Here is a 24,126-nt window from a genome sequence, read left to right as displayed (position 1 = left end):
CTCGTGTGCTCACCAGTTTGTGGCACCACAGATGGACACCAGGATGAATCTGCAGCTGGTGGAACTTCAAAAGTGCTCCAGATAAAGGAAAACTCTGGAAGTTGCTGCTGGAATTCTAGATCAGTATTATCTGCTGGGCAGTAATTGCAAATCACATCCTGCACTCTCAGAAAAAGATATTTCTCTCTAGAAAAATTCCCTTTTTTGAGGGAGCCACTTGGAGCCCTGCCAGCTCCATGAATTTGGTTGGCAAACTACGTTAGGAAGGGATCCCCACTTCCAGGAATTTCCTTTGGCTGTGGCACCGGAGCTCCAGGTCCCCACCACGGGGTGGCTTCAGCTCCTTCTTTTGCCCACACTGGAGTTTTTGGTGGCTGCTGGCATGGAAGGGAGGGGAAAGGATGAAGATCATTCCCTCCTCCTCCTCATGCAGAGCAGGATCCCGGTGGAAATTCCCACTCCAGGAGGTGGAGGAAGACCCATTTAAGGGGATCTTCCCTGATAAAGGATGGACATGACCCAAATCGTGGTGGGAGAACCCCCTGGGGGTGGAGAGAACCTCCAGAAGTGGATCCAGCCCCACCCAGGGCAGCAAGGGGCAGAGCCCAGAGGAGGAGTGCCAAGCTCAGGCCTGGCTCCACATTCCAGGGGCTGTTTTTTGGGATGGAGAGGTTTTGAACCCAGTGGGATCTGCTGGGAAAGCACCACGTGCTGCCTGAAACACAGGGAGACACAGGAGTGTCCACAGGGAATGGGAATATTTCAGTTTTTAACCTATGGCACGGCGGGAAGAGCTGGGAGCTCCCTGAGGCTCTGGATGTGTTTGGGAGCTGCCAGCACGCCAATCCCAACACCCCAAATCCCTGGAAACTGCATTTTCCAACAGCAAAGCGTGGGGGCAGAGTGACAACCCCACCAATTCCCTTCTGAAACGCTGCAAATTCTCCTGATTCTGTCGAGGCAGAGCGCATGAAGGGAAATTAAAAATGAAATGTTAAAAGTTGGGGCTTGGCACAGGCGGAGAGGGAACAAAGCCGTTGTAATTCCCTGGATTCAGGGCTGCCCTTGACTCTCCTCCTGCTTTTCCCTGATTCCTGGGAACCCTGATAAACCCAGGCTGTGTTTTCTGTCCGAGATCCCGATAGCAAGGACCTTGAAATGTCTCTTAAACAAAGTGTGGTGCACCTGGAGGGAGACAAAAGCCCGGCTCGGAACAAAATAATCCCTCAGTCCTCCTGTTTGGTGTTAATTCAAAGGGCTGAGCTTTAAATGATCTCCCTTGCTTTGCTTTCAGGGCTAATTCTTCCCTTCAAGAGCTGTCAGCAATTTTATTCCAGCTTCTCGTTTCCAGGGATTTTAGATTTGGTCATAAAAGTGGGAAACTGAACATCTAAGGTTACAAAATTCCCTTTAAAAAAAAAAAGCCAACTCAGGTGTTTTAAGGTTGTCAAAGCCTAAAAAAAGAACCAGAGGTGCAGCTTAAAGTGATTGTTTGTTTTTCCTAGAGAAAATAGCTTGATTTAATTATTTATTTTTCAATAAATAATTAATAAATCCCCAGGTGAAAACAACACCAAACAGCTGGAAAATAGTGGAGAATATTCCAGGCCAGGTTGGATGGAGCTTGGAGCAACCTGGACCAGTGGAGGTTTCCCTGGTTGGTTTTAAGGTTCTTCTCCAACCCAAACCATTTTTTGGTTCTATGAGGCTGCAAATATTTTGTGTGATAATTTAAAAAAAAAAAAAAAAAAAGAAATTATTTAATTCCAAACTTTTGGATGATATTCCTAACCCCATTTATTTATGCAATTTATTAACTCCACATCGCTGCCTCCACAAGAATCTTCTGGGCCTGAATTTTCAAATATTTCTGTTGGCCTCACAAAAAAATTCTGCTGTAAGGGAACCTTATGCTCATATTTTTTTGGGATTACCCACTCTGGTTAAGTTTAACCACTGTAAAATCAGGGATTGTGGATTTAGTGCCTGGTCCAGGCTGGTGTTGGGAGAAACTCGACCTTAATACATAGACAGATATATTTATATTTATTATAAATATGAATTTGAATGCTTCTCAAGGCTCTAAACCCCTCAGTGCAGCACACATGGCTCTGCCTGGGTTATTTTTTTTCCCCTCTGCACAAAGGAAGGGGTGAGTTGAGGTCGGAATCTCCTTTTTCTGTGCGTGGAGGTCAAATCCTTTGACATTTTACACTCGGTTCTGGCACGGAGTAATCTCTCAACTTAAACCATGTGGTGGAAGCTTTTCCTCCCCTCCCCTTCCCCTTTGGTCTGGGAATTGGCCATGGCTAAAACTTCCAAGGGAACAGGTGGACGTGGCTCCCTCCTTGTGATATGGAAGAAGCAGAAAACTCGATTAAAGCAATTTATGGGCTCTGAATTCCACTCTTGAAGTGGATTTGAATCCGTGACACAAAAGGTTTTATTCCCCCGTACAAGACTTGCTAAAATAGGAAGTTAAAATTACCCTCAATCCTTTTCTAGCTGAAAACCTCAACAAATAAACAGTGGTTTAGTGGCATGGCAACCTGCCCCTTGCAATCCAAGAACTGCTCTGAGATGTCTGTTTTAATTTTGCTTTTGTTTCTGGTTTTTCCTAAAAGATGAGTGGGTTTGGATGAGTGGAGGATCAGCTTGTGGTTCCTACTGGTGGGAGTTAAAGCAGAATTTTGGGATACTGCTTGGAATTTAGCAATGGATGGGGGTTTGGTCTTGTAGGAAGCACTCTGTGCTCTGCCCAGTGTGAAGTGAGGGTGCAAAATGGGCAGGAAGGTGTGAAATGAAATGGGATGTCCAGAATTTTGTTTTTCATGGAATCACAGAATCCCAGACTGGTTTGGGTTGGGAGGGATCTTAAAGATCCCATCCCACCCCTGCCATGGCAGGGACACCTCCCACTGTCCCAGGCTGCTCCAGCCCCAGTGTCCAGCCTGGCCTTGGGCACTGCCAGGGATGCAGGGGCAGCCACAGCTGCTCTGGGCACCCTGTGCCAGGGCCTGCCCACCCTGCCAGGGAACAATTCCTGATTCCCAAGAGCCCATCCAGCCCTGCCCTCTGGCACTGGGAGCCATTCCCTGGCTCCTGTCCCTGCAGCCCTTGGCAATTGTCTCTCTGCAGCTCTCCTGGGGCTCCTTCAGGCCCTGCAAGGCCACCCTGAGCTCAGCCCAGAGCTTCTCCTGCCCAGGCTGAGCAATGCCAGCTGTGCCAGCCTTTCCTTCTTCTCCCTTCCCTCGTTTTGGAGGCCTCTGCTCTAAAATTGAATAAACAAAGCAATAATAATAAAAGAAATGAAATATCCCACCTAACACAGGAGATCAACCCTCATCCAGTCACAGTTTGATCATCGAGGGAAAATTATGATCTGGAGCATTTTCCCACCTCATTTTCCTGCTGTGGTGCTGTGACCCTGAAAAGATGAGCCCTGAAAGTTAAAAGGTGATGATGGCAACAGACAAACAAGAGAGGCTTCAGTTTGGGGCTTATTTTTTTGATATCCACTGCAAGCCTCAACAATTCCATCCTCAGTGGATAACACACCTTTGGGAGGGAAATTGGAACCAGGAGGAGAGGAGAACATCCAGGAGGAAACAGCCACGGCTGAGCTGCATCCACAGGTGAAGCACAGAAAATCCTGTTTGAAACAGCAAATCCAGCACCTTCTACAACTGTCCCAGGAGGGAGCAGCCTCAAAAACTCATCGGGATTTTAAGAGAGATGGGACCACTGGGAGAGGTCTTAAAACACGATTTATTGCTCTTCTCTACAGTGTCATGAAGGGTGAGAACGTCCTCACCACACACACCAGGAGCTCGTGGCCAGTGGTCACAGGAGCACAGGGTACAAGGGGTTGTAAAGGTTTATCAGCCAATAATTACTGCCACACAGATTGTTTTAACTTCCACACCAAAGGCTAATTAAAGTGTATCACACGTCCTGCTGCAATGAGGACTTTTTTATCCAATCCTATAGTGACACACAATCCTACAGAACTACACCTTAAAACTTCTTATTACCTTTGTAACTACTCCTAGATCTTAACTTTAAAACCTTAAACTCTCCACTGCCTAGGTTAATATGTCTCTGCTTAAACTACAAATCCTCATTCTTGTTTATAGTCTCTAAATTTGGAAGCCTTTTCCAAGGCCTCAAGTCCAGCCCTGTATTCCCTGCTGTGTTCGGGCCTGCGTGCACGAGGTTTTGAGAATTTTCTGTGCCTGGATTTCCCACAAAACCCATCGGAAATTCCACAGGGAAGCAGGGAAGAGGGATCCCAGGTGTTAAACCTGATACTCTGCCAAGCAGAAAGTGTTCCCAAGAAGCTGAAGAATGCCAGGCTGCCACCGATGCCTCCACCCACGTCTGCTCCGGCTGCTGAGCAGCCACAACAAAATTTGGGTTTTTTTAAATAGAAACTGAGCCGTGAGCAGGAGAAACCCAGCGTGGTTTGCTCTGAAAATAGGGAGAGAAGTGAGGGGGAGTGTGAGGGCTTGGATCCTTCACCTGAGCTGACCTGGAGCTGCTCCAGCCAGGGGAGGGAGCTGGGTGGTGCTTCCAGGTTCTTTTTGCTTTCTACAGCATGTGATAATTTGTTGATTTTTAGTAGAAAATCAGGAGGGTTTAGTATGGTTAGATTGGGATTTTGGGGAGAAAATCTTCCCTGTGAGGAAGGCACAGGTTGCCCACAGAATTTGGTGGCTGCCTCACCCCTGGAAGTGCCCAAGACCAGCTTGGACTGGGCTTGGAGCAGCCTGGGACAGTGGAAGGTGTTCCTGCCCATGGTTTGGGTTGAAACTAAATCACTTTTAAGATCTATTCCAACCCAAACCATTCCCTGGTTCTACGATTCCCAAAAATACCCCAAACGCAGCAGGTTTGCAATATTTCCACTAAACCACAGACCTTCCAAGCCCTGGGAATGAAGGAGAGTTCCAAGTGTTGCCTGAAGTGAGTGAAAACCTTTGCTGCCTGCAGGAGCGAGCACCCTGCTCTCAGGAATGAATCCCCAAATAAGAATTTATCCCGATTCTCTGTAATTATTCCTCTCCAAAACCCCAGAGGAGAACTTTGACTGAGCCCATTTTCTTCTGTCAGGAACAGCACCTGCTAAAACCAACACTGTCCCACTTTTTGGGGTGCATCTCCCCATGAATCTGCCTTTTGATAGGAACAGCTCAGTGACCTGACCCATTGCCCAAATTCCAGCAGGAATTTTAGCAGGGACAGACTCAGCTCTAAGGGATGCCAGATACGATTCCAAGCTGGATGAGTCGGTTTCATCCGAGCCTGGCAGGAAATCAGGCTCCTGAGTGACCCTTTTGCAGGCTTTCATTCCAACAAAACCCCTTGGAAAACCACCAGCCACAGAAATGCCTCCCAAGCAGCCTGTCCTAGGAAAGTCCCAGCACTCAGAGGTAATTTGGGGGGATGAAGCACTTTGCAAAGCTCTCTTTGCTGCTGCCTTCCTGGGAGAGGTCAAAGCAGGGTTCTGACAGTATTTCCCTCACTCTCCAGCTCACTCATGGCCAAATATCCACTGGGAAATACCCCTGGAACAAGGCCTGGCTTTGCAAGACAACAACGGCTCTGCAGGAATTACGAGGCAAACAAAACCCAGGAGCTGATGTTGAGAAGACACAGAACAGGCCCCTTAAAACCTGCCAGGCTTCCCAAAGTCCCAAATTCTGACATCCAGGCTTCCCAAAATCCAAACATCCACTGGGAAACCCCTCTTTTCACTCCTTAAAGGCTCTCACATGTCTAAGATATCTAAAAAGAAATGGAAGCAGAGCAGGGCTGCAATTCCCTGTAGGCCATGGGATGGAGGTGGGCAAGAGGGGGGAGGACTAGAATGAACTCCTTAAAACCTGCCAGGCTTCCCAAAATCCCCAATTCAGACATCCAGGCTTCCCAAAATCAAAACATTCACTGAAAAGTCCCTCTTTTCACTCCTTGAAAGCTCCCATGTGTCCAAGATCCAAAGATCTCCATGGAGAGCCCCAAGGAGATGGATGTGAGCCCCTGTGGGCCACGGGGATGGAGGTGGGCGAGTGGGGGGAGGATTAGGATGGAATCCTTAAACCCTGCCAGACTTCCCTTATTCCAACATCCAGGCTTCCCAAAATCCAAACATCCACTGGAAAGTCCCTCTTTTCACTCCTTGAAAGCTCTCATGTCTCAAAGATCCAAAGATCTCCAAGGAGAGCCCCAAGGAGATGATGTGAGCCCCCGTGGGCTGCAGGGATGGAGGTGGGCGAGCGCGGGGAGGATTAGAATGGAATCCTTAAAACCTGCCAGGCTTCCCAAATTCAAACATCCAGCGTTCCCAAAATCCAGACACCCACAGGGAAGCCCCTCTTTTCACTCCTCAAAGTGCTCACATGCCAAAGGTATCTAAGAAGAAATGGTTGCAGAGCAGGGCTGCAATCCCCTGTAGGCCACAGGATGGAAGCGGGCGAGCGAAGGGAGGACACAGAATGGACCCCTTAAACCTGCCGGGCTTCCCAAAATCCAAACATCCACTGGGAAAGCCCCTCATTTCACTCCTTGGAAGCTCTCGTGTCAAAGATCCAAAGATCTCCAAGGAGAGCCTCAGAGAGATGTGGAAGCCCAGCAGGGCTGCAATCCCCTGTAGGCCATGGGGGTGGAGGTGGGCGAGCAGGGGGGGATTAGAATGGACCTGTTAAACCCTGCCTGGCTTCCCAAAATCCCAAATTCAGACATCCAGCCTTCCCAAAATCCAAACATTCACTGAGAAGTCCCACTTTGCACTTCCTAAAGGCTCTCACATGTCAAAGATCTCCAAGGAAAGCCAAGAAGAAATGAAAACAACATTGGAGGTGGACAAGCAGGAGAAGGATTAGAATGAACTCCTTAAAACCTGCCAGACTTCCCAAAATCCCAAATTCAGACATCCAGGCTTCCCAAAGTCCAAACACCCACAGGGAAGCCCCTCTTTTCACTCCTTGAAAGCTCTCACATGTCCAAAGATCTCCAGGGAGAGCCCCAAAGAAAGGGATGTGAGCCCCCGTGGGCCGCGGGGATGGAGGTGGGCGAGCCGGGGGAGGATTTCGGGTACTTACCCTGAATCTGACTCTGAGGCTGAGGGTTAAAAGCTGTGCTGTGGTTCAAGGAGGCTCGAGGGTTGGGTGTGGGGGCTGGGTGGTGTGGGCTGACCCTCATGGCCGTGCGACGCAACTGCTCCAGCTCACTCAGGCGCTCGGAAAAGGACAAGCTGCCGGGCTTTGTCTGCTCATCTATTTTCTGACGATGTCCTAGTGCAGGAGAGGGGGGAAAAAGATCAGAAAAGCTCACTTGGTACATGAGGTCGGTTGGTTTTGGTTTGTTTTTAATTTGTTTTTTTTCCCCCCTCGTTTTTGCAACCTCTGATCTAAGGGGGTCCTAATGTGGGACTGTCTGAAGTGACACTGAAATCGCCTCTCGTGCATTGCAATCTCATCCTGGGGCAGCCTGAGATGTGCCCCGGGCTGAAGAACCAGAGCCACCACAAATTTCTGCCCTTCCCATGGTTTCTAAGAGGAGGAAACGCCCCCTGTGCTAAACCTGCACGGGGATAACTCCTCAAAAGTTCAATCCTGGGTTGTCACCAGGCACCACAATCAGACAAGTGCTATGGGGCTGGAAAGCAACAAACCAAATCAAACCCTGCTTTTGGATCCTTTTCCAATGGTTTTATGGACAGGAATGGGAAATGAACAGTGGCAGAACTGAAACTGGGATAATCAGGTTCCTCTTGGTGGCACTGGGAGCTCCAGGAGCGTGAGGTCCCATCAGACACTCTGCTCTACGAGAGGAAATGCTGAATTTAGAGCATCTGCCAGGGCACAGGGGCCTGGGCATGGCCAGGTGGGAATTACAGGGCCCAACACCCCCAGAGCAGCCCTGGGAGCACAGTCAGGGACAGGGAAGGTCCCAGAGAGCCAGGACAGCATCGGGACACATCCAGAATGAGCTGAGAGGACTAAGGTGACACATTGCTGCTTTCCACTGTCCCAGGCTGCTCCAAGCCCCAACCTGGCCTTGGGCACTGCCAGGGATGCAGGGGCAGCCACAGCTGCTCTGGGCACCCTGTGCCAGGGCCTGCCCACCCTGCCAGGGAACAATTCCTGATTCCCAAGAGCCCATCCAGCCCTGCCCTCTGGCACTGGGAGCCATTCCCTGGCTCCTGTCCCTGCAGCCCTTGGCAATTGTCTCTCTGCAGCTTTCCTGGGGCTCCTTCAGGCCCTGCAAGGCCACCCTGAGCTCAGCCCAGAGCTTCTCCTGCCCAGGTGAGCACCCCCAGCTCTCCCAGCCCTTCCAAAGGTCCCAGCCCCGAGGCTGCCACAGCTCCAGGAGCCTTTGGACAGAGCTGCCAGGGGTGCCCAGGCTGGGATTGTTGGGGATCTGGGCAGGGACAGGGGCTGGACTGGATGATCCCTGTGGGTCCTTTCCAGCTCAGGACACTCCATGATTCTATGCTGTGATTCCGTGATTTCTGCACTTTGGATTTGTCTCAGGACATCAGCTGCCTCATGGATCCTTGTGCTTTGTCTTTTGTCCTCCTTTCCATTGGACACTGTTGTCCTGCCAGGAATGCAGCTCAGATCTCCAGCCCAGAGTTCAAACATCTTCATTTTTCTACCCGTTGCCTTGAAGAAACAGTGGAACTTGTGACAAGAAAAGGGGGAATGTCCTTAAGGAAGGCAGGGTTAGATGGGATATTAGGAGGGAATTGTTCCCTGGCAGGGTGGGGAGGGGCTGGGATGGAATTCCCAGAGCAGCTGTGGCTGCCCCTGCATCCCTGGCAGTGCCCAAGGCCAGGTTGGACACTGGGGCTGGAGCAGCCTGGGACAGTGGGAGGTGTCCCTGCCATGGCAGGGGTTGGAATGGGATGATCTTTAAGCTCTTTTCCAACCCAAACCATTCAGTGATTACATAAAAAATAGGGATTATTTTAATTTTTTAAATCCTCCCTTCCTTATTCCACACTGCCCCCCTTAGCATTTAATCCATAAACATTCCTAAAAATCCCTCTCTCCACATTGAATATCACTGAACAAGCAGCACGAAGTTCTCTGCAGAGCCCTGCAGGCCCCTTCCCCTACAGAGAACTCTTTCAAGCCACCCTGACAGCTCAATCAAGACACAGGCCCATTTTATGCACTAAAAGGAAAATGTGCATTTAAAAGCAGCTCCCAGTAGCTGCATTTCTAAAATTAAATTTTATAACTCGTCTTATGGTTCCAAATCTCAGTGGCTCGGCGTTTCTTCCCGTTGCCAGGCCCTTTGGCACAGCTTGAACTGTCTCAGATTCCACACTGTGCTGTAAATTATCCCAAGGGGAGGGGGAGGAATTAAAATATAAAAAGACATATTATATAGCAGTGGTTTCATCATTAAAGACACCCATTAGGGCTTAAAAAAAAAAACAGAAATAAAAAAGGAGGGGAGAAGCAAAGACAGATGAAAAGGACTTTTATCTGCCACTCTGGTTGGTCGGGAGCAAACGCTGCATTTGTCAGCAGAGAAATGCTGGAAGCTCCTCAAGCCTTGGGCTCCTGACCCTGGATGTGAACGCCAACACGTGGAGTCCCACAAGATGTGTAAAATACCTCATCCACGGGGATTATTTTAAGCTCCAGCAGGCTCAACCCGGGGCTGGCAGAGCCAAGAGCCACATCCTTCCAAACCCCAGCCCCACGCTGGCACTTATTCCTGATTTCTGCTCGGATGTCTCCTGCTTTGAAAGGAGTGCAGGAAGGCCAAGAATGAGCCCCTGTGCCCTCCCCTTCCCCTCCCACCTCTCCTGAACCCTGCCACGCTGCTCCAGGCTCTTCTCAGGCTGCTGGGAGTATCTCAGGTCTCCCAGAATCCCAGGATCCCTGAGGCTGGCAAAGCGCTCCCAGACCTTGGAGTCCCAGCTGTGCCCTGTACCCCTTAAAAACTGCCAGGCTTCCCAAAGGCAAACATCCACTGGGAAGCTCCTCTTCTTGCTCATTGAAGGCTCTCATGTGTCAAAGATCTCCAAGGAGAGCCCCAAAGAGATGGATCTCATCCCCAGGGAGATGGATCTCATCCCCAGGGAGATGGATCTCATCCCCAGGGAGATGGATCTCATCCCCAAAGAGATGGATCTCATCCCCAAAGAGATGGATCTCATCCCCAGGGAGATGGACCTCAGTTCCCAAAGAGATGGATCTCATCCCCAAGGAGATGGATCTCATCCCCAAGGACATGGATCTTATCCCCACAGAGATGGATCTCATCCCCAAGGAGATGGATCTTATCCCCAGGGAGATGGACCTCAGTTCCCAAGGAGATGGATCTCATCCCCAAAGAGATGGATCTCATCCCCACAGAGATGGATCTCAGTCCCAAAGAGATGGATCTCAGTCCCAAAGAGATGGATCTCATCCCCAGGGAGATGGATCTCAGTCCCAAGGAGATGGATCTCATCCCCAGGGAGATGGACCTCAGTTCCCAAAGAGATGGATCTCATCCCCAAAGAGATGGATCTCATCCCCACAGAGATGGATCTCAGTCCCAAAGAGATGGATCTCAGTCCCAAAGAGATGGATCTCATCCCCAGGGAGATGGATCTCAGTCCCAAAGAGATGGATCTCATCCCCAGGGAGATGGATCTCAGTCCCAAGGAGATGGATCTCAGTTCCCAAAGAGATGGATCTCATCCCCACAGAGATGGATCTCATCCCCAAGGAGATGGATCTCAGTTCCCACAGAGATGGATCTCATCCCCAAGGAGATGGATCTCATCCCCACAGAGATGGATCTCATCCCCAAAGTTGTTCCCCCCTTGTCCCCAGCCCGGAGCACAGAGTGCCACATCCACTGGACATCTCCAGGGCTGGGAACTCCAAGCCTCCCTGGGAAGCCCATTGGAATGTTTAACAACCCTGTCTGTGACAAAATCCCTCCTGACGTCCAAAATTCTCTCTGCTGTCCAAAGTTCTTCCTGATTCCCAAGGGATCTTCACGCCCTGCATCCACCAAGCTAAACCTGGAAACCCCCACCCCTCCCTGTGCTGCCCCAGAGCATCCAGCTGAATTTTGGGGTTGTTCCAGCCTCCTTTTCCACAGCCTGGGGTTCCCAGGGTCACACTCAAGATCTGTCTCATCCCTTGAATTTGTGGAAATTCGATTTGCATCAATGCAAGGGAGGAAGAGCAGCACCAACAGGCTCTTCCTCGGGAGAACTCTGCTGCTTTCATGCCCACAGTTTAATTTTGGGTCGGAAACCCTCAGAATCCTCAGGAGAACTCTGCTGGTCTTGTGCCTACAGTTTAATTTTGGGTGGGAAACCCTCAGAATCCTCAGGAGAACTCTGCTGGTCTTGTGCCTACAGTTTAATTTTGGGTGGGAAACCCTCAGAACCAAGGCCAGGCCATTGTCACTTCAAGGTGCAGCTCCAAAAGTTCCTCTTTCCCCTCCCTGTCCCCCGCCAGAAAAAATCTATTTATTATTTCTCCTCCTCTGACTGCACAGAACCTGTCTGGCACCAAAGCTCTGCAGGAGAGGAGTGAAGAGCTGTGTCAGGAAAACGTCACAAATAAAAAAACTTCTCCCCAGCCACTCTCAAAGCACAGGCAGGCCTTTGTGAGGACGACTTGTACTTCGGTGTTTATTAGCTCTGCTTTGAAGTTCCCCTCTAAACACCTTGCTGGAGCAGGCAAAGTATCCTCAGCTCACCCCTGGGCAAGCCAGGACTGTGATTAACCCTTTTTGCAGGTGGAAAATGGAATGACAGAGAAATGAGGAGCCCTGCCCGGGGCCAGGAGGTGACCCTGTGACAACCACGGTGCTGCCAGCCCCGGGAGGTGACACAAGCCCTCACCTCCCTTTTCCAGGATGGAAAAGAGCAGCAGGAAGGGGTTTGGAAGCTGCTTTGGCTCTGCTGAACCCCTTTGGCCACAAATCTTTCTGAAAATGGCTCACAATTCCAGCTGCTGAAGGAAGACCTTGGCTCAGAGCTCACACGAGGTGGAACCACTGCCCTCTTCCCCTCCCCTTGTCCCCAGAGGATTTTTGACAAGGATCAATTGAAAAAGAAAAGTGATTTTTTTTCCCCTCAGCTTGCAGGGTCAGTGTTTGGGACTCTGGAATAAAGAGGACACGCAGCCAGCTTGGCTAAACCCCAGGGTCTGGGGGCTTTTAGGCTTTTTTTTTTAAATTATCCCTTCCAAATGCTGCCTGAGTGAGGTCAGGAGGATTTTTTCGACATGGAATATTACACAGGGAGGGCAGGGCAAACATTGGCTCTTCCGAGACTTTTACAGCGAGGCAACATGAAAGTGCTTCCCCTCTTAATGGCAGGGAAATGCAGTTTTATAGACTGTGAGAGACTGTGGAACACTCAGCCTTGGCCTGCAGCCAGATGTCGGGGTTGTGGATGTGGAAATGACAGCAGCAAAGTGGCTTGGCAGCCCCAGCTTCTGTGGGGAGGGGTGGCTCAGGCTGGGATTCACAAGGATGAGAGCAGTGCTCCAGGTGCAGGAAAAGAAAAACCTTTCCTCTACCTTCCTTTCCAATTTGGAATATTCCATTCCATTTCGTTTTATTTTATTTTATTTTAATTATTTTATTTTATTTTAATTATTTTATTTTATTTAACTTTATTTTATTTAACTTTATTTTATTTTATTTTTTATTTTTTATTTTATTTTATTTTATTTTATTTTATTTTATTTTATATTTAATTTTTATTTTATTTTATTTTATTTTATTTTATTTTTTATTTTATTTTATTTTATATTTATATTTATATTTATATTTATATTTATATTTATATTTATATTTATATTTATATTATTTTATTTTATTTTATTTTATTTTTTATTTTATTTTTAATTTGGTTTGGTTTGATTTTTGCCTATTTGATGCCTTTCAGAGAGGCAGAATTGGATAAAGCAGAGGCCAGGGAAAGGCATTGCTCCTCTCCTTCTCCCAGCTGGAATTCTTGTGGAAAACCAGGACCATTTCCCAAGTAAACACTGCTGGAATGGATAAATGGCTATCTCTGTCCATGGCATTAGGTGATCTTTAAGGTCCCTGCCAAACAAAACCATTTTATTATTTTATGGGGATTTTTTTGTCTTTTAATTAAGTTTTTTTCCTTTTAATGGCTCCACTCTTCTGTCACTTGCTGTCATCCACTCCCAAATCAGAGCACAGGGATCTGAGGGAAGGGCTTGGAGCTGTGTCAGGGAAGGTTTGGGCTGGGGATCAGGAAAAACTTTTATTTCTCTCCTTTTATTATCTCTTTTTTGTTTATTTCTTTTCAAATTTCAGTTATTAAACTGCTCTTATCCCAACCCATGGGGGTTTTTCCCAGTTTTTCTCCCCATCCCACCATGGAAGGTGGGAGCTCAGTGTGGTTTAGTTGCTCCTGGGGTTAAGCCAAAACAGGGGAGTTTAATTAAGCTGAGCCTTTGTCCCTGAATTCTTCCCCTTCTCTCCTGTGCCCCCTCCTCTTTTCCCGTGTGGAAAAGGAAATTCCACACCCCAGAAGTGGATTATTCCCAGGAAAATGCAGAGTCTGGCCAGATTTACCAAAGGAAGGAGCGGGTTTAAAGAAACCTGTCTGCTCTGGAGGCACTTTGGACCCTGATCCAAGCATCCCCTCTTTTCAGGGCTGCTTTTATTCAGGGTTTGGGGTTGGCTCCAGCTTTAGTGGGGTAGAAAATCACCAAAATTCCATCGTGTCCAGTTCATAAAGCGCTGAACATTGTTCTAGCATTGGGGCTGAAATGAATGTGATTATTTTGTGTAATGATGAGAGGAAATGTCCTCCCTCATATCGTTCTAGGAAGTGAACACACGGTGTTCAGTGCAACAAATAATAATATATTCTTGTAAAAAAATGAATTCCTCACCCACATAAGTGTTCAGGGACAGGGCTTGGAGCAACCTGGGATAGTGGGAGGTGTCACTGTGGGGCAGGGCTGGAACGAGATGAGCTTTAAGGTCCCCCCAACCCAATTTTGTGTTTCTATTAATTAAAATAGAATGCTTCTCTATCATTACCAAGCTAGGAAATGCTTTAAAATAGAAATGCTTTAAAATAGAAATGCTTTCAGCTATAATGCTTGCAAAACAAGCATCTTGATTTTACTAACAACGCCTGGACATTGTTTTCCTGTGTGCCAGATATCCCAGAGACCAAATTCTTTGCCCACCCTTTTCCCCTGAACTCCTCTCTGCACATCAGAAGGATCAGCTCAGTGTCAGAGCTCACCGACCCTTTTCCATTGCTCAAAAATAACGTCAAAACTCTCCAAAAACGGAGTTAGACACCCTGTAGGATATTTTCTGTTGCCTCAGTGACAAACACGATTGCTGTGGGGAGCACAAATCAGGCAGGCAGATTTCAAGGAGATTCAGCAGCAATCACATCTCTTTGTTTTCCTGGGGTTTTTTTTTTTTTTTGGTTTTTGGGGGGTTTTTTGGGTTTTTTGTTTTTGTTTTTGGTTGTTGTTGTTCTTGGTGGTTTGTTTGTTTGTTTGTTTTGGGGGTTTGTTTGTTTGTTTGTTTGGGTTTTTTGGGGTTTTTTAAAGTGCTGGACAGCACAAGGCTCATTTCCAGCCAGAAGGAACCTGGTGGCAGACAGGAGATTATCCCAATATTCCCATGCCCTGCCTGTGTGTCTTGGGTTGAAAAATGTAACCAAAAATGTGTGTTCTATTTTCATCTGTTGAAGCCGGTTGGAGATATTGTTCCTTATCTCTTGTAACTCTAGGGGGGAAGAGGGCAGATCCCTTCTGTTAATGGACACCTGATAACACCAGATAAGGCAGGGCCTCCTTATCTCTTCCTGCACCCATCCTCCTCCCAGGGACATCCCCTGTGAATGGGCCATTGAAGGCTCTCACAGGACTGATAACATCACCTCATCCCATTGGGAGATGCTGCACCCAGCGGGAGGAGCCAGAGCCTTTCCATGGGATAAAACAGCAATCCCAAACACCAAGGGAGCTGTTCCCACTGGATTCCCAGAGGATCACTGGACCCTTTCCTGAGGATCATCTCTGCTCCAACAGAGCCACATCTGTCACTCTGGGAGGACTCACTGCGGGCTGCTTCCAACACCCTGACCAACAGGGTGTCAGGTTTGCATTCTGACTCTGTCAGTGCTCCTTTGTACTACTGCATTTATCTTATTTTGATTTTTTTATTATTTTTTTTTAATTTTTTAATTTTTTAATTTTTTAAATTTTTAAATTTTTAATTTTTTATTTTTATTGTTGTTCGTTCTTTCTCTATTAAATTGGTATTTCTGACTTGGAGTCTCACTGGTTTTGCTTTCAAACCAGCACCCTGTGATTAACAGCAGGAGCAGCGTTGGTGCTGGGAAATGTGGGAATGAGGCTCCGTGGCCAGGCTGATCCACAGGAGCTCTGGGATTCCCTTCCAGGTGAATTCTCTTATCGCTACAGAGCTCACCCTGCCTGCAAAAATCTGCTCCTCACTCAGAACTGCAGCTAAAATGATGTTTATGGTACAATCCTGTGCTGAGCATTTCAGTTTTCCACCAAGTGATCCCGTTTTTCTGTGTACAGTGCCACCAAGAAGGTGAGCTGGGATTTACAGATTCCTGTTCTCCCTATTTTACCCAGTGAGCTTCTTGCACCTCCTCTGGAAGTCCTGGATTTTTTTCCCTGTGTGTCTTAACAATAGGTAAATGATATTTTGACAAGATATTTTTGCATAGCTCTTCTTTTAAAAATAAATTTTAAATTATTTTAGATTTTTTCTTAAACACTTTTTTAAAAATGTTTTAGGTAGAGGAAAATGTGTAAAATGAAGGAATTCTGTCCCAGGACAAACCAGAGCAGGTGAGAGAGTCCAGATTAATCCTCTTGCCTGTTATGTTCTAGAAAATGAACTTGAGCTCACAGAATCCCAGAATTTTCAGGGTGGGAAGGGACTTCTGGAGCTCCCCCAGCACAGGCAGGGTCACCTGGAGCAGCTGACACACGAACACATCCAGGAAAAGCCAAATCCTGACACATTTCTGAGGCAGGAATTTTTCCTCCTCTCCCCCAGCTCTGCTGATGAGGTCTGTGAGGTACAAACAGCAAAGCACAAGAGTATTTCCACTAAAACCACAACTGTTTCATGTAGATCCACCCAAACTTCTGCTGAATCTGTGCCCTGTCGCTTGTGGAAGTGTGATTATTCCCTGGAATTAACCCCAGGAATTAGGTCACAGCAGCGAAGTAAAAAGTCATGGAGCATTTGGGGTTTGGAGGGAAGAAGTTGATCACGAAAATTAAATGAGCTTGCGAAGTTACAGCCTTTGCTTTCTTTTCCCTTTCCCCCATCTCAGCTTCTCAAACCTCAGGCCCTTGATAATGTCTGAACGAGTCCCAGGCCAAGCATGGCTTTGCCAAAAGCCTCTTTTGTTTCTTTCTGGTTTGAATCTTCCCAAAGTGCCCCAGGAACCCCCTGGGGCAGCAGAGCTGGAGATTGTCTGTGAGGGAAAGTGCAGGACCAGGCCCAACCAGCCAAGCACCAGCTCAGGGAGCAACCGAGACAAAAATAAAACACAGGCACAGAAAAACGCCCCTCTCCAAGGGAAAACTGCTGAAAATCCTGGAATATCCTGAGCTGGGATCCACAGGGATGATCCAATCCCTGCCCAGACCCCCCAACAATCCCACCCTGGGCATCCCAAAGGCTCCTGGAGCTGTGGCAGCCTCGGGGCCGTGCCCATTCCCTGGGGAGCCTGGGCAGTGCCAGCACCTCTGGGGAAGAGCCTTGCCCTAAAATCCAACCCCAATCCCTGCTGGGCCAGCTGCAGGAGGAGCTGCATCCCCCGGGAGCTCTGCCCTCTGCCCTCGACAATCCGAGTTCCCTCAACCTCTCCTCATGTGGCCCCTCCAGACCCTTCACAACTTTGTGGCCTCCTTGGGATATTTCAAGAGCTTTTGATCTCCTGTTGAGACACCCCAAACTGCCCCAGGACTCGGGGTACAAGAGCAGCCCTGGGGAGGAGGTTCTGTTTGTGCTGGGCACACAGACCTCACTCAGGCACCTCAGTGACATTTCTGGACCCTCTCCCTCGTCCTGAGCAGGAAAAGCCAGGGGTGAGGACATTTGTCACCTCTGCAGTGACTCCAAGTGGGACAATGGTTATACAAACAGCAGGGGAATTGCTCAGACAGGAACATTTCATCAGGAACATCTCGAGGCAGTGAAAGGTCCCCATCACTCACCCGCAGACAGGGCTGAACAAGGCACCTGCAGCTGAAAGGTCAAGCCCTGTGGCTCGGTGTTTATGTAAGCCAGGGGAATTTGGCAACACCAGTTTAAATTTACTCCCTGTAGACGCTGACTGCTCAGGCTTTGACCACTTGGAGCTTTGCTCCTGCCCAAGATGAGGGTGTAGCTGGGGCTGCACCCCTCCCTGGAACTGGGGAGCTTTGCTTTTACCAAATCCAGGGCCTGGTGCTGCCACACAAGTGTTGACAAGACCTGGCCTTCCACAGAAATGAGTTGGGCTATTTTAATGTGTCCCTTCCTCCTCTGCACTAACGCTCCACTGTGACCTCATAAATTTCACGTGCTTCTGCCTGGGCTTTATTTTAACTTCTGCAACCCTTTTTTTTGGGTTTTTATTTTTGCTTCCTTGATTTTCTCTGCAGCTGCAGGGAGATATAGTGAGCTACTGTGGAGCACTCTGAAAGCAGGGCCTCTGAGAAGTTTCCAAGCTGGAGACAAGCAGGTTATTCTTTGCCTTGTTTTCCTTGGCTCGGCCCGGGCGGCGCAGGGTGAGTCAAACTGGATTAACTTTCGAGAGGGAAGTGGTGTGGTCAACCCAAGCTGTTTGTGGTGAGATTGGGCAGATACGTGGGGCAGGTAATGAGGAACAGCCCCCGGTGCCAGCTGCAGGGAGGAATCAGACAAACAGAATCCTTCAGAATTAAACCAACGCCGGCCCATAAATGTTTTGTTTTTTTTTTTCCTGCAGCTTTGTGTGCTGAAGGCTGTGACACTGCCTGGCTTTTCTGGACTGAAAGGTGGCCTGGTGGATGTGGGGCTTGATGGACTCGAGGTCCAAACTCAAAGGAAGAAGAAATGAACAAAAGTCAGGCACTATTAAAAAAAAATTAAAACTAAAACGTCTCCGTGTTTTGTTTATGACTGGGGAAATTCTTTCTGCTGTCTCCTCCCGTTTTTACACGCTGTTCTTAATCTTTTCCATGATTAAGGAAGGCAGGGAAGATGTTCCCATCCTTCTGTCTCTTTAGGAGGTGTTTAAGTGGTTTATGAGGACGTTGTGTCCTTGTAGGACAGACAACTCCTGCCCTGATGATTCCCAAGCAAAGCTGGGGAATCATGGAACGGTTGGGGTTGGAAGGGACCTTAAAAATCCCTGTCACAGGCAGGGACACCTTCCACTATCCCACATTATTCCAGTCTGTCCTTGGACACTTCCAGAGATCCAGGGGCAGCCACAGCTTCTATTCCAGAACCTCCCAGGAAACAATTCCTTCCCAAAATCCCCCCCAGCCCTGCCCTCCTTCAGCTGAAAGCCATTCCCTGTGTCCTGCCACTCCTTCCCTTGTGAAGAATCCCTCTCCAGCTCTCCTGGAGCCCCTTTAGGCGCTGGAAGAACACAATTCTCTCTCCCTCCTGCTTTGCACACCCTCACACAGCACAGACCAGCCTGACTGAGGTTTCTCACGACCACTGAGAGAAAATCCATTCCCTCATTGCAACTCCCAAAGAGCTGGATCACAAATGGAGATGCAGAGCAAAATAAAGCCTTTTTTTCCATTCTTCACCACGATGAAGAGAAAGCCTGTGGTGTTTTGTGTGGGCCTGCAAGGAGGGAATGCTGCATCTGATAATCCAGAGGAGGAAAAACAGGGAGGAGCTGCAGTGCAGGTGGATTTTCACTCTTTGCTGTTGTATTTCAGGAAAAAATTAGGGGTTAGTCACTGAAAATGCCGCGTGGCTTCCTCCAGCCTTTCCCTTACACACGTGGTGTTTTGAGGAACCTCTAAACAAGGAATCTAATCAAAAACTGAGACTTTAACAAAGGTCCTGCACTGCCAAAATCTTTAGCAAACAGAAGTGTCTGAGCTCTCCATGAGGGGTGGAAGTTTCCCTCTCCCTTCTCCCAGCCCCCTTAGGAGCTGAGGAGGACAACATCTTGTCAAAATATTCTTCAACTACTGTTAAAACACACAGGAAAAATTTCCAGAAATTCCAAAGGAGGTGCAAAAAGCTCCCTGAGTAAAATAGGGAGAGCAGGAACCTGTAAATCCCAGTTCACCTTCTTGGTGGCACTGTGCACAGAAAAACGGGATCACTTGGTGGAAAACTGAAATGCTCAGCACAGGATTGTACCATAAACATCATTTTAGCTGCAGTTCTTCCAAGTGAGGAGCAGATTTTTCCAGGCAGGGTGAGCTCTGTAGTGATAAGGGAATTCCCCTGGAAGGGAATCCCAGAGCTCCTGTGGATCAGCCTGTGTCCCACCTCCTGTGAGGAGCTGCCTGAAGGGATCAGCACAGAGGGGAGGAAAGCTCTGAAGGGAAACTCCTCATCTGCCAGTCCTGAGGGACAGTGGGGATGATGCTCCAACTTTGCTCCAAAGCCCAGCTTTGCCAGCAAATCTCCTTCTGGGAAAGGCAAAACAACTCCCTAAAACCCACAACAGGCACCTCCACTTAGAGATCCAACTCCAGTCCCATCCTTTCCCAGCCCCAGCATCTGCTTCAAACCTTCTGTTCCCATTTTCCTGTGGAAGATGTTCTCTTCCCAAAAGAGCTTCCTCTTGCTCGCTGCTTTTAACAGCTACAAAAACAGCTGGCAAGAGAAAGTCAGGCCTTCAGAAATATCTTCAGAAATATGTTCAGAAATGTGTCCAGAAATATGTTCAGCCTATGTTCAGGCTTATGTTCAGAAATAATCTCCATTCACAAAACCAGTTCTGGTTTTGTCACGGTTCAGAGCACGTCCCCTGATTTCGGAGATCAAGGAGGGTCACCAAAATGATTAGACTGAAAATCACCTGAATTCAAGAGGGGTCAAAAAAAAGAGCTGTGGGGGATGAAGTGACTAAGAAAAGGAGTTGAAAGAATTTCTACAGGACTGGGCAAGACTTAACTTCATTGCTAACCCACAGTGCAGCAGCTCTGGCTTCCTGTGTCCCTGACTTCCCAAGGAAGGAGCTTGTCCTGTCAACACCTCTGTGTTTCATTAAAAAAAAAAAAACAAAATAATTTGGGAAGCAATTCTACAGGATCTACTGCACTCCCAGAAAAGAAATGTTGTCACCAGGTTTCCTGCTCCACATATTTGACCATTTCATTGAAATAAATAAATTACAATTTCCCTGCCTCACATCGCCCAATGTCAACTCTCCAGCCTCAGCAGAGAGACTGAGGGAAAATAATCCCATTCCATATGAAAAAGGACTGTCTGCACCATGAATTCTCAAGGATGGGAGTGTTAAAAACCTACTGAGGTCCAACTTATCGATAAGGACATAAAGGATCCTCATCATCACTGCTCTGTGCCAGGCATTGCTATAAATTAAATAATCCTTTGCACTGCCAACCAGTTAAATTCCATAAATACATAAAGGGGCTACAGAAACGCTGCAGAGGGATTTTCACCAGGGCATGGAGTGACAGGACAATGGGAAATGGTTTCAAACTGTCAGAGAGCAGGGTTAAAGGGATATAAGGAAGAAGAGCTTAGGAGTGGCTGGAAGAGTGCCATGAAATAATCACGTTTGAGTTTTATCTTCAGACAAAAGGTCTTGAAACAAATAAATCCTGTCTTTCCCTGATGAGATCCTTTATTTGTTGGAATTCAGAGATTTGTAAGTTTTGTTCAAAATTAAAAAAAATAATAATAATTGGAGCATGTATTGGAAAAGAGGTGACTTTGCTTTCTTACAGAATTTATGTCATGGACTGGGTTGGGAGGGACCTCAGAGCCCACCCAGTGCCACCCCTGCCATGGCAGGGACACCTCCCACTGTCCCAGGCTGCTCCAGCCCCAGTGTCCAGCCTGGCCTTGGGCACTGCCAGGGATGCAGGGGCAGCCACAGCTGCTCTGGGCACCCTGTGCCAGGGCCTGCCCACCCTGCCAGGGAACAATTCCTGATTCCCAAGAGCCCATCCAGCCCTGCCCTCTGGCACTGGGAGCCATTCCCTGGCTCCTGTCCCTGCAGCCCTTGGCAATTGTCTCTCTGCAGCTCTCCTGGGGCTCCTTCAGGCCCTGCAAGGCCACCCTGAGCTCAGCCCAGAGCTTCTCCTGCCCAGGCTGAGCAATGCCAGCTGTGCCAGCCTTTCCTGCCAGCAGAGCTGCTCCAGCCCTCTGCTCATCCTGGAGCCTCCTCTGGGCTCTCTCCAGCAGCTCCACGTCCTCCCTGTGCTGGGACCTCCTTCAGGTCTTTTCTCCCAACTCTCAGCCCCTGTAATTCCAGGTGAGTGGAAGGATCTGATAATCCACCACTGAAATTTATTTGTTGGGTATTTTCCAGTAACAAAATTGTTCCATTGTTATGGTTTCTAAGGTGTTTTTTGGTGTAATTCAGCCTTAATTTCCAAAATTAGGCACTTGCAGCAGAAAATGAGCAAGAAATAAAGGCACTGATATTATTTCAGCCCACTGAAATTATGAAAAGAACTTTTTGGAGAATAGTCTGACTTTTATTATTATTATTATATTAGGAAAAGGTTCTTGGGGTTTCCCTAAAAATGAGCTCAAGCAGGGCAAGATTTCCTTCAGAACAGAACCAGCAGATTTTTAAGCCCCTTCTCAAGTCCTGCTCAGCAACATTTTCCTTCTCCCCCCACCCCTCAGCATCGCACTCTTGGATATTTTTTCCCCCAAAACTATTTGGGAAAACTACATATCCAACAGGGAATAATCACATTTAATGCCCACCTTAACTTTAGACTGAAGCTAAATCCATGTAGCCTTTTCCTTCCACATCACTTTCAGGCACCTGGGCCATGAGTGAATTTTTCAGAGCTATGTAGGTTAAAACAATTCAACGAGGAAAAGCAGAAAAAATCAGTCAAAAGAAGAAAAAACCCTAATTCTTCAGCAGATGTACACAGCAGGTCAAATGGCCTAAGGGAAATATTTAATTTAGGACTCAGACTATTTCTACCAAGTTTCCTAACCAAAAGTATTTTCATCAGGAGCACTACTCTTGATCTGGTTTCTGCTAATGATTTTCCCCATGGAGTTTGCTCATAAAAACAGAAATTGCTTTATGAATCATAGAATCAGAGAAGCTGGAGAAGAAAATGATGGGTTAGGTCATCCTGCCCTTCTCCCTGACAGTGCAGCAGGATTTCTTTTCAGAAAAAAAAAAAATCCCATTTTGAAAATAAGCATTTGTTCAGAAGTGGGGAATAAAAATGCTCAGTTCAAAAGAGGTTTTAAAAATCCATAATGAAAGCAGGGGAGGGAGAGCCAGGATTTTAAGTACCTTGGCTCTCTTTACGAGCAGTGACAATTTGACAAGGTTTGCCTGGGTAGGCACAGACAGGAATCCAATGGGAAAAAAACCCAGAAAATGTGGAATTCCCACAAATGGGAATTTGTCACAATTTGAAGTGCAAATTTTGGAAAAGGCCTGGACATCCCAGCAATCAGGACCTCATGAATGTGCAGGAACACAACGTCCACAGGCCTTTCTGCAGAGCAAAGGTGGCCCTGTGACTGTGTCATTGTCACCTATTGCCACCTCCACACATCCCAGAGAGGCCAAAAGCCACAGAATCCCAGAAAGGTGGGAAGAGCCCTTTGGGATCACCCAGTCCCACCACCAGCACCACCAGCACCACCCCAATCCATGTCCCCAAGGGCCACCTCCAGACTCCTCTGGGACAATTCCAGTGACAGGGACTCCATCACCTCCCTGGGCAGCTCATCCCAAGGCCTGACCACTCTGACAGGGAGAAATTAGAAATTAGAAAGGATTAGAAATTGTTTCTAATCCTTAATCTGAACCTCCCCTGGCCCCTTGCACTTATTGAAATCTGTCTGAGAACCATCAAAACCACAAAGGAAATGAATCAAGAACTGTTGCTGGAGTTGGTTTTTTGATATTGATATTCAACTGTTGTTGGAGTTGGTTTTTGGGGATTATTATTAAACTGTTGCTGGAGTTTGTTTTGGACCTCAGCAGGTTTTTCTAGATCTCTGGAAGACAGCAGGATCTCATTTTGTTCCCACTGCTTCCGCAGATCTCTGGGGAATGAGGAGAAAACACATCTCGGCCTGCCTGGAATTCCTTCAGCTCCAGTGACTGAGTCATGGATCCTGGGGAACGTTCCCAAATATCGATTACTGAGACTAAACCACTCAAATCCAGCAGGTTTTGTTTTGTCATCCCAGCCCAAGAAGGTCGATATCCTTCTGAATCCCCTCAGCCCACAGCAGGCCTGGCTGGGCAGGGCCCACCACAGATCCAGGCCAGCCATGTCAACATCAAAGGAATTTAGGAAAAAACATCGGAGTGGTCATGGCTGCGGCTGTGATTTGGTGAGAAATCAAATTTGAGGACTTTGAAGCCCACTTTAAAAATGAGGGGGGCAAAATATAATAACTGGAAAAGCTGGGAGAGCTGGGAGTGTCGGGCCTGGAGAGGAGAAGGCTCCGGGAACATCTCAGAGGTTCTAAAAAGGAAGGAGAGGAACTTTTTATGCAGGCAGAGAGTGACAGGAAAAGAGGGAATGGTTTTAAAGAGATGGCAGGGCTGGATGGGATCTTGGGCAGGAATTCCCAAAAAGCTGTGGCTGCCCCTGCATCCCTGGCAGTGCCCAAGGCCAGGTTGGACACTGGGGCTGGAGCAGCCTGGGACAGTGGGAGGTGTCCCTGCCATGGCAGGGGTGGCACTGGAGGATTTGGAGCTCCCTTCCAGCCCAACCATTCCATGATTCCATGAACGAGCATTTCTATAGTAAATCACCCAAGAACAGGGGTTGTAACACAGGAAAATTCCAGCTCCCCCTATCTCTTCATTCTGGTTGGGAATCTTCGCACCACACTTTGTATTTTTGTTTTTCAGCTTTTTTTACTTGTCTGGAATCAGAGACTGGGGAAGAGTCTCTT

General features: G+C 47.8%; 1 protein-coding gene across 10 annotated transcripts in view; it reads right to left on the bottom strand.

Annotated features, from left to right (window-relative positions):
* The window catches only part of RUNX1 (RUNX family transcription factor 1), an 87,973-nt gene that overhangs the window by 34,219 nt on the left and 29,628 nt on the right, over positions 1-24,126 (bottom strand). For 9 of the 10 annotated variants that reach the window (XR_010079769.1, XR_010079770.1, XR_010079772.1 and 6 more), the window contains exon 4: positions 7,101-7,292. The exons of the other annotated variant lie outside the window; for it this stretch is intronic. Coding sequence is in view for 1 of the 9 variants with exons in the window: in XM_063393222.1 (XP_063249292.1) it covers positions 7,101-7,292 (192 nt within the window). In the remaining 8 variants the exon portion in view is untranslated. The remainder of the gene's footprint in view (positions 1-7,100; positions 7,293-24,126) is intronic. 10 annotated transcript variants of the gene reach the window in all.

Source organism: Prinia subflava, chromosome 3 (genome assembly GCF_021018805.1).
Source record: "Prinia subflava isolate CZ2003 ecotype Zambia chromosome 3, Cam_Psub_1.2, whole genome shotgun sequence".
NCBI classification, from domain to species: Eukaryota; Metazoa; Chordata; class Aves; order Passeriformes; family Cisticolidae; genus Prinia; species Prinia subflava.
This window is presented reverse-complemented; position numbering and strand designations above follow the sequence as displayed.